General features: G+C 31.1%; 1 protein-coding gene across 7 annotated transcripts; it reads left to right on the top strand.

Moving 5' to 3' along the window:
* Positions 1 to 720: 720 nt before the first annotated feature.
* LOC100879577 (trehalose transporter 1-like protein) lies at positions 721 to 10,328 on the top strand. Of its 7 annotated transcripts, none has more exons than XM_076534750.1 (4): positions 721 to 865; positions 3,088 to 3,211; positions 8,039 to 8,159; positions 8,700 to 10,328. In XM_076534750.1, exons 2-4 carry the CDS (start codon positions 3,206 to 3,208, stop codon positions 10,100 to 10,102), a joined length of 1,530 nt encoding a protein of 509 aa, XP_076390865.1. In that variant the 5' UTR covers positions 721 to 865; positions 3,088 to 3,205; the 3' UTR covers positions 10,103 to 10,328. The 7 variants fall into 7 exon arrangements, with proteins under 7 accessions (XP_076390865.1, XP_012149537.1, XP_076390864.1 ...); XM_012294147.2 differs by having other exon boundaries at positions 789 to 932; XM_076534749.1 differs by lacking the exon at positions 721 to 865 and adding an exon at positions 2,696 to 2,821.
* Positions 10,329 to 10,796: the final 468 nt, after the last annotated feature.

Raw genomic sequence — 10,796 nt, 5'->3', positions numbered from 1 at the left:
GAATATATTACGACTTTTAGTAATACGGAAAATTCTGTAAAAAATTAAAAATTGTATAATATTGGTGGCATAACCTCAATATGAGTATCTGTTGGTCTGGCTAGGTATCATCGCTAGTTTCCATTATCAACTTGCGAATAAATTTTAGTTCAGTTTCTAATAAATACTCGGCAAAGTCGTCACGGTTCTTTTGGTAACTTCAACTAAAATTGTAACTATGATGCATGTGACAGTGAAGTTGGTAGGTAATAATAAAAAATAAAAATACTTTTCTGGTTAATAATAGCACGCTAATAAAATCCTCATTTCCAAGTAATTTTGTTATTATTTTGTGAATATAAAGATAAAACCCATGAGAGTTGGAAATAAAAGAACAATCTTGTTATCAGGACAACATGTAAACACTTAAATATCTCGCAGTAACAAAGAATGGACTTGCCTTAATTTCAAAATAAACGCCTCAATTATAAATAATTAAAGACTAAAAATTAATATTTTTATTTGAAAATTTGTTTAATATTTGACGTTTTATTTTCATTTCAATAGGAGTGAATTTTTGAAGTATGGTGTTCTGGATCTCCAATATGGATTTGTGGAAAACAATAGCAATTTAAAATAACGCAACGAATAAATGGGAAGTTTTTTCATCGCTGTTACTTAAACTACGTTTGCTCGTAGCGCGATTAAACTCACGCTGTCGTGGCTTAATGTGTACCGGCTTGCAATTAACGATAATCCGATTAAGGCCAATTGGGCACGAACAGCTTGGTCGTCAATCGTGCCGGAATAAACCTGATTACCAAGAGCAGGATAAATACAGTCGCTTGTTAGAAACGCAAGTTTCCACCAAGCATCATGTGAACTTGTGCGTTTAATTTTAACAATATAAAGTTGTTGCGTTGTTGATTGTACAATATTTTGTCTTGTAATAAGTAAGTGAGACTTGCAGATCTTTATATAACAATCTTGAATTTTTAAAGTGTTTTTTTTCATCGGCCTTAATTTTCAAAATATAACCTATATGATAGGGGTCTTGCATGACTTAAATATTGTTTATACATTCTTAAATGTTTATAATAGTAGCAAAATATACATCATTGTATTCGTTGAAGTCTGTAGAATCACTGTTAATGGAAATTGTACTTTTACTGTTCAGGCACAGAAAATTCTTCAAGTTAAAAATTGAATTCTTTTTTCAAAATTCTTCAGAAATAAATTACAGTGTTATGATTACAGTATTTACATTAGAATTTACAGAAATTTATTTAAATTTATTAGACAGTGTTTTTAGAAAGCTATGTAGTGACATTAATAATTCATAACTTCATTTAATTTTAAAAAATACAAATATCGTTAAATTACAATTTTAAGTTAATACTAAAACTCTAAAAACACGGAAAAAAATTTATTTACCGTGTTGAGATATAACTTAGAACAATTGTTGGTAAATATTAAATTATAAATTATTTAATATAGCATACCGTCTCTTGATGAAACATGTAAACATTTTTATGAAACTATAGATATACCACAAGTGCTATTTTGCGGTAGCTATACTTCATGTTAGAATCTTATTTCTACGTTTCGAAATCCGTCATACGATATGTAACAGCCCGATAGAATCACATACGACGTGTCAGCACAGTGGTCACTTCACTAATTTATTTAAATAAACGCGGACTCTTTTACATTTTGATAAATAAATTTTATGTCTTCGAAATCTGTAAAAAAATATCTGTAACTGATATAATCTATCTTCATAATCTGTGCAAGAATCTTCACAGTCTATAGAAAGGTGATTGCAATTTTTTTAAGATATTGTAATGTATTATATCTTCAAGATATCAAGAGCAAAGCTCAAAATAACTCACTTGATATTGCAAAACAAAATATATGTATGTACATCAGGGTGGTTCAAAAAATAATTTTCTTTTTGTTGTTACCCTTTTTAGTATGTTATATAAAAAAATTCTCTCAAAATTCAAGTTGTAAAATTGAAATTTTGGAGGTCGCTCAAGGCAATTTTCTACTGGTATATTTTTTGTTGTATTTTTTTACAATTTAAGTGACTATATATGTTATGATAAAATTGAACAATTCAAAAATTTTCAAATTCAAAAATTTCTAAATTCCAAAACTTCCAAATTCCAAAACTTCCAAATTCCAAAATTTCCAAATTCCAAAATTTCCAAATTCCAAAACTTTCAAATTCCAAAATTTCCAAATTCCAAAACTTCCAAATTCCAAAATTTCCAAATTCCAAAACTTCCAAATTCCAAAATTTCCCAATTCCAAAATTTCCAAATTCCAAAATTTCCAAATTCCAAAACTTTCTAATTTCAAAACTTCCAAATTCCAAAATTTCCAATTTCCAAAATTTCCAAATTCCAAAATTTCCAAATTCTAAAACTTCCAAATTACAAAACTTCCAAATTTCAAAACTTCCAAATTCCAAAATCCCAAAATTTCCAAATCCAAAACTTCCAAATTCCAAAATTACATGCTAATATTAAATTCCACAATTTAACTAACTAATAACTATTGATAAAAAAATTGTTTTAAATAAATAAAAACCTAGTGAAACAATTTCATTTTTAATTCTATTTTGTAAACTCTGTAATTGTTTTGAGCGACCTCTTCAGTTTAAATTATTCAACTAAAACTGTAAGAGGATCTTTTTACACAATATACTAAGTTTTTAGAAAGTGAAAAATCAATTTGTTGACTCTGGAATGTATACATAGTGTAAAATATAAAATGAATGAAATTGTGGGTTATCAACTTCAGAACATTTGTATCAACATCAGCTGATAAGGAATGAGTAAGAATTAAGATTGTAAGTTGTACTTATCAGAATTGATTGTACCAAGATAAAACGTACTGTTTGGTAACAGAATTCAATGCTTCGGAAAAAGAAACACTTGTAATTTACGCGTTAGAGTGATGCAAACGTCGATTATTATACAATGAAGTACTCGTGCTTTAAGATAAGACAGTGATGAGAAAAAATATTAACAATTAAATTTAATATGGGAAAACTTTGATCAGTTTTACAAGGTCGTGATTATGGAACGTGTTCTTTTTAAGGTTTAAACGTGTAGAAAGTGCTTGTTCAGCAGCTGATAAGGAAAGGATACAATTGCTTGTTCAGAATTCGACATGAGCGACATGTACAAGTGAAACCGAGGACTTATTTATTTACATCATGAATGTAAGATGATTTTACTAACTTTTGCATGATATTTTATTTAGCGTGTTTTATTATGCTGGTTTTTGTTTCTATAATTTCAGGGGTTATAGTTCTTCAGTTTAAGAAACTGAAGATTCAAATTTCCCATGTTTGTAAATTTGTAGATTTGTGGATTTGTAGATTTGTAAATTATAGAATTTCTAAATTAACAAAATCTCGAATTCCCAATTCCTCGAATTTTTGAATTCCTAAATTTGTAAATTTCAAAACTCAAAAATTCAAAAATATAAAAATCCAAAAATTTCAAAAATTCCCAAAATTCAAAAAATCCCAAATTCCCAAATTCTCAAATTCCCAAAATTCCAAATTTGAAAATTCAAAAATTTCCAAATTTCAATTTCCACCACCAAATTCCAAAATTTCCAAATTCCAAAATTTCCAAATTCCAAAATTTCCAAATTCCAAAATTTCCAAATTCCAAAATTTCCAAATTCCAAAATTTTCAAATTCCAAAATTTTCAAATTCCAAAATTTCAAAATTTCCAAATTCCAAAATTTCCAAAACTTCCAAATTTCAAAATTTTCAAATTCCAAAATCCCAAAATTTCGAAATTCCCAAATTCTCAACTCATTCCAAAACTTCCAAATTCCAAAATCCCAAAATTTCAAAATTCCCAAATTCTCAACTTTATAATTCCAAAATCCCAAAATTTAAGAAATACAAAATTCCCAAATTCTCAAATTCCTAAATTCCAAATTCCCAAAATTCCAAATTCCAGAATTTTCAAATTTCAAAATTCCAAAATTCCAAAATCCCAAAATCCCAAAATCCTTAAAAACCAAAAATGCAAAATTTCCAAATTCCTAAAATCCCAACTTCAAAAATTCCAAACTCCCAAATTCCCAAATTTACAAAATTTCAGATTATTTCCTAATTCCCAAATTTCTAAATCCCCATCTCCCGAATTTCTGAAAACCGATATTTACAAATTTACAAATTTCCAAACTGCCGCGATATTTTTCAAAATTTTTTATAGGATTTTTATTGCTCCCACCAGTTAAAATGACTTTTCTTTTCAGATGCCCACAGATATTAAAAATAGCAGTAAAGCCCCAGATAATTCTGTTAATCGTTCATAGAGATAGGATTGTGCAGCTAACCTAATTATATATTTAATCAGATTATATTTACAAAGATAAGATAAATGCATTACACGCTCGATTACTTGAAGAATAAGTAATTAACAAGAAGTGATTATATTACGTGGTTGTAGACTACACGAAATATGTACAAATTTTCGCAAAAAATTTTAGACTACTTTATACGAAAAATTATTATTATTAAGTAGTTTATAATATTTCATAAAGCAGTAGGTTATGGTTTTAGTAGCTCAATTCACACAGGTTATCTGGTTTCAGTAATAAATTAAGTGCAGTACAGAATATGACAGTTTAATTCGTTTTATCTACTTATAATTAATTTTGCATTTTATAAAACACAGCATGGTAAATTTTCTAGTATAATTAATTATAGCTTCTGTTTTGATAAAATCATTATAGAAGTTGATGTTATATAAACAGTGATCTGTTGTTTCCTGTGTCGATAATAGTTATTAATAGAATAGAATGCAATCCCACAAGTTGCATTATGGTTATGTCAGTAAATGTATAATTGAACTATTAAATCGACACTTTCAAAGAAGCGTTAGGATTTTTTGTATGTATGTTGAAATTACAGTAATAATGTATCTAAAAATTATATTTTTATATTTGAAGAATATTTAAAAAGATAATGACATATTAACTTATTTATTTTAAATTATTTATAATATAAACAAGTATATTATTAAAAAATATTATTGATGTAATATAATAATCAGAAAAATTACATTTATTATGTACAATAATTACTTTAAAATTGAATACATTGAAATTAATATGATAACAGTAATTTATCAATTTTAATTAATTAATATTATCAGCTTTTATTATATTACATAGCAAAATTATATAATTAGCTGCTTATATTAAATTTATATTTTTATATTAAAAAGTTTCTAAATTGTATGGAAAAAGTTTATAATTATGTGTATAGAATTTGATATAAACTGACATAAAACAGGTAATTATTTAATATTATAATACACATATAAATATCGACAATAATTTTAATTCTAAGCAGAGCAAAAATTGACAATAATATCAATCAACAACAATATTTTAATTCGAGTTTAGTTTAATTTGAAATTTTAATTATATCACTTAACAAATTCTCTTGCATTCAGAGCTTTAAAAATTGCATAAATTATAAATACTACATACACTGCTGGATATTTTCCAAATTATTTGAAAACTGAGAATAGAAAGAACAGAATTAACGCGGATTTCTGCAAATTTATAAATATGCAATAATGTGAGAAGACACTTGACATCAATTCACAGGTTACAACTTTGTACTTATATGCATGCATATACGTAAACACAACTGTTGCAACTGTAAGAATTGGTTGCTACAATATCTCTTTAAAGCAAGAAGTCACCTGTCATTAAAAAAAAATTCGCCACTTTTCACTTTAAGAACAATAATTTTTCTGCCTCCTGATCCATGGTCAGTACATTAAATATAAAACTAAACGTCATACTTTAAACAAGAACGAAAAAAAAAATTACAAAAGTTCTTGTCTTATAAAACGCGTCGTATAAATAGACGTAATATATCGTTAAGTTTGTTATTCTTTCAACACGAATTTTATCAAAACGTATAAAGCACAATATTGCGTTTTCGTGTAACTTTTAACCTCGATCGCTTGTTCGGTCGTTGATTCACTATAAAAGCCCCATCGAGACTGCAAAAGAAAGTCAGTCGAAATCCGCCGGTTATAGAGAACGCGTCGTCGAAAAAATGACAATTACAATCTGTAAGGAGTAGACGCCGTTAGAAACATCAGTCTGAAGATATCTCCATTTTTATTGTCCTTATCGTAACATAAAATTACCGTTACTCGCATAGGCGAACCAGGCGCGAGTGAAACAACTTCAGAGAAGACAGTTCGCGCCCTTCCATCACGCGAGCGTGTTGCCTGAACCGATGCGAAGTTACTTTGGGACATTTATAAACGTTCTCGGTAGTGGGAGAGGCTAATAACGTGACTTTTGCACAATAAAATGAAAAAAGAAAGTGGACAATTGAAGTGACATCATACGTGCAGTGACAGTGTTTCGTGAGTGATGTATGTGCGTTTTTATAGGGATGTGTTTGAGCATCGTCATCGTCGAGGTCAAATATAACGGCGTGGACAATGAACTTTGATAAATACAGCGAAGAAGACGACTGAATGTAGTGATTCGTGTTGAACGTTCGTTCTTACATGCAACGAATCGGAAGTGTCATGACAGAAACTGCCAAGGTATTGGTAAGTGTTGACACTTGTACTCATGTGTCTCGTTATCTGGACGAATTTTTGCACACGAAATCTCTTTGCTTCGGGGTCTGGCTAGGTTATGTTATTTAGCACGAGGACGCGGAAAGCAAAAAACTGATCGAGCGCGCCTGCGCACGTGCAACCCGCTTTGCACGGATGCGCGCGCGTTTGATATTCTTGGCGCAAATAGATTTTTTTCTTTTCGGGTTTGTTTTATTTCCATGTTCAATTTTACGCTTTTATTGTAACGGTATTGTTTATTCATTTATTCAAGCCCTATAACGGTATTGGAAATTAAGGAATTCGAGAATTTGATTACTTGACTCTCTAGGGATTTGAAAATTTGTTATTTAGAGTGTTGTGATTTTTAACTTTAAAGATTGTGGTATTTAGGGATTTAAGTGTTTGCAGATTTGAAAGTTTAAAATTTGAGAATTCGGCATTTGAGGGTTTTATGATATACAATATTTATACGTTAAATTTTAATGCAATCACCTTAGTGTTTATGATTATTATTGTTATGAATGTGAAAATAATTTGAGTCTTCAATACTGTTCATTTTATATCAAGTAAAGTACATCTAATACTTTCATAGTGTGGAATTTCTAAGAAATTCAGTATTAAGGATTTAGAAGGGTGAATTAGTGACATCTAGCGTAGAAAATAGGAAGTTTACAACATAATTGCAATTCTGTGTCATTCTTACAGGGAAACAACAAGCAGCGATTTTCCGTTAATTCAAAAAATATTTTCTTGTAACTCTATCGATAACATCGTCTTTTTATCTTATCATGTCAGTTTCTAAATGTACTTCCTCAAACAGAAGTTTGCTGTCAGTCAACAAAACATTTTTATACGCATTTTAAGTTTATTGTTAATCATTGATAAAATCACACAATTGTTATAAAAAATTTAAATAAAGTTATAACATAAAAATGCTACACGCTGTTTTGATTAACAAATAACCTCTTTTCCTATCTTTTTTAAATTTTTGACAGGAAAAATCTACATTAAAACGACCTTTTATGAAAACGATTGTTAAAATCTTTAACAGTAAAATTTCAATTATATAAATTCTCCATTACCATTACAATTGAATTATTAATTTTAATTGATACAATTTTGAATCATGAAACAAGTCAGTAAAAAAATGAAAGTGATAGAAAATGGAATAAAAACGCGATTCTTATTAACTTAATGAATATTTGCTTAAGAATCGACCTTATATTCTATATGGTTCCCTAATAAAAATTCGTGAAAATAAAATATTTATCATATGTGATACTGTATATGACAGTATATGTATATGTACTTATGTCTGACAGTATGTTTACACTGTATATAACATTAATAGCGGACAATTTAAATATTACTCTTTTAGACTATATTCATTATCTGTTTCCAATACTTATATTTATTTTGTTAGATCGACGGTGAAAAAGAGGCGACGGATGTCAACAATTCGGTATCATATGTGGTCTCATCTGAAGATAAGTATCACGGAAATAGGAGGACACAATGGCGACAATGGCTGGCGTGTATTTCTGGTTAGTCTTCTTCCTTTTATTATTTTTAAACAATACTATTTATACATAACATTTTAATGGACTTTTCATGGTCATTAATTCTTCTATTTTATTTATTTTTTTTTTTTTTATTATATAAAATGAAACTCAAATTAGAAATTAAAAAATTTATACAGTCGGTGTGGATGATGTTACATGAATTTGACTTGACTTTTTCAAGGATAATACATCTACTCAAGGACACATACATGTATTTAAATATACATGTGAATTTAAATTTAGCATTCAATGGTCATACATGTGGATGTTATCATCTTTTTTGTTTCATTAATTCCTTTGTAGTTTTCTAATATTTAATTTCTATCTATGTAAAATCAGTGAAACAATTGTATACAACGTTAATTTATTTTTAATCGTAAAATAATCGTTCCTGAAGATACAATTGTCACAGTAACAATTATTCAAAATACCAGCCAATTTTTCCAATATATAATATACTTAAGATCCCACATAAAAAGTCATATCCCAACCATATAAAAAGCCCATTAATTCATGTTCCAGCAACTCTATCCATGGTGGCTGTGGGGACAGTCTACGGCTGGACAACAACATCCCTATTTCGCCTAACTTCTGGCGACAGCAGCATGCCCTTCAATTTAACAGATGACGAAGGTTCCTGGATCGTCTCCCTAACCGTAATCGGCTCCATGATCGGTCCATTCTTGGGAGCCAGCTTATCCGACAAATTCGGTCGTAAACGCTGCCTCATGATATCCAGTGGCTTCTACATCGTCGGTTGGTTGATTGTATTATTCGCGAAGTCCGTGGAAGCTCTATACATATCTCGAGTGATCCTCGGCGTGGGAGTTGGAATCTCCTACACCACAAACCCCATGTACGTCTCGGAAGTGGCGGACACCAACATCAGAGGCGCCCTGGGGACCCTAATCGCGGTGAACGTCTTCACAGGGTCTTTGCTAGCCTGCAGCATAGGTCCATGGGTATCCTTGGAGATCCTGACCGCCATTTTACTCGCCATACCGGTTCTCTTCATCGCCTGTTTCATGTGGTTCCCCGAGAGTCCACATTTCCTGGCAGCTAAAGGCCGCAAATCGGAAGCCTGCAAGTCTCTGGCGTTCTTCAAAGGCATCCTCGACCCTGAGGAAGCTAAAAAGGAACTGAATCTCATTCTCCGTGGTATGAAAGAAGATTCCTACAAGGCTGCGCCTGGACAGAGTATGGAAATGCTCAAACACACCTGGACCGTCAAGCTGAAGATGCTGCTGCTGCCCAACAACGCCAAGTCCTTGAGCATAGTCGTTGGTCTGGTCGCTGCGCAGCAACTCAGCGGGAATTTCAGCACCATGCAGTACCTGGAAGTGCTGTTCAAAAAAGCATCAGTTGGAATTGACTCGAATTTGGCTACCATATTGGTCTTGGCTGTGGGCCTCGTGTCTGGAGCCCTGGCTACAGCTACCGTAGAGGGTGCTGGGAGACGACCGCTTCTGATGATCTCCACGTTTGGCTCATTCGTCACTCTGGCCATCTTGGCTGTGTATCTCATGCTAGATGCAAAAGAAATGGACGTTTCCAGCGTGAACCTTCTTCCAGTGATCGATGTCATCATCTTTCAGGTGGCTTTTCAAATCGGTTTAGGAACCTTGACCAATGCTCTGATCGGGGAACTGTTTCCTACCGAAGTGAAGGGCGTTGCTGGCGCTATTGTTACTATTTTTGATGGCCTACTCGGCTTCGCCGTTTCCAAATTGTATCAGGTGATCGGCGACAGCCTGGGATCGTACACGGTTTATTACTTCTTCTCGGTGTCCTGCTTGATGGCGTTCTTCATGGTGGCGGTGTTTGTACCGGAAACGAAGGGGAGAACTTATAATGAGATACAGGCACTTCTCAGTGGAAGGAAACTGAATTCGGCCAGCAGAAGCGATGAGAACAATTATGTATGACAGGAGGAAATGCACCGTGTGTGTGGAACACGGTGCTGGCTTTTATCTTCGGTTGACTGTACTGTAAATTTTAACTTAATTACAAAGATCTCCGTTGAAACACTTAATGTTCAGGTGTACATTGTTATCGTCTATTTAAGTAACAGAGGCAACGATCACTTATTCGTGTTTTATGACTTATTTTGTAGAACGTTCAGAAAAATAAGTATTACCGTTTTTGAAAGCATATAGTTAAATTTATTTACCTTTCTCATTCCTTATTCTATTGAAGTCCCTTGTTTCTGTTTGAGAGTATATTTCCATTGTTTACACATATTGTAGAAAAGAATTTCCAAAGATTTTTATATCTGCTTTTGAAAAGTGTAATTAACAATTTTTTAAAATAGCCTGTGGTAAATAATACAAATGTAGTATAATATAGTAGTACAAACGTAACTGTTTATTTTTTATAAGATGAAAAATTGTCAAGGTATTTATACTTCAAAACTATTTACAAATTATTACAATTATAAGTTTTGTTAAGTAGGAAATTATACAATGATTGACAACCTAATCTAGAATGCTATTTTAAAGGCTCAGTTTTATTTTGATTTTATACTTTACATATTGTATCATAGTACAACACTTTCACTTGTTTATTTCTATTCAAAGTAAACTATTAATTACAATAACTTTTTAACATCAAATAATACCA

This window comes from Megachile rotundata, chromosome 8 (assembly GCF_050947335.1).
Source record: "Megachile rotundata isolate GNS110a chromosome 8, iyMegRotu1, whole genome shotgun sequence".
In the NCBI taxonomy this organism is placed as follows: domain Eukaryota; kingdom Metazoa; phylum Arthropoda; class Insecta; order Hymenoptera; family Megachilidae; genus Megachile; species Megachile rotundata.
This window is presented reverse-complemented; position numbering and strand designations above follow the sequence as displayed.

What these genes read in the sequence shown, in the direction of transcription:
- LOC100879577 (XM_003707060.3), top strand. Translation starts at nt 6,559, where the DNA reads ATGCAACGAATCGGAAGTGTCATGACAGAAACTGCCAAGGTATTG. An exon ending in CAGAAACTGCCAAGGTATTG is followed by an intron (nt 6,604 to 8,038) that starts GTAAGTGTTGAC and finishes TTATTTTGTTAG; the next exon opens with ATCGACGGTGAAAAAGAGGC. An exon ending in ATGGCTGGCGTGTATTTCTG is followed by an intron (nt 8,160 to 8,699) that starts GTTAGTCTTCTT and finishes TTCATGTTCCAG; the next exon opens with CAACTCTATCCATGGTGGCT.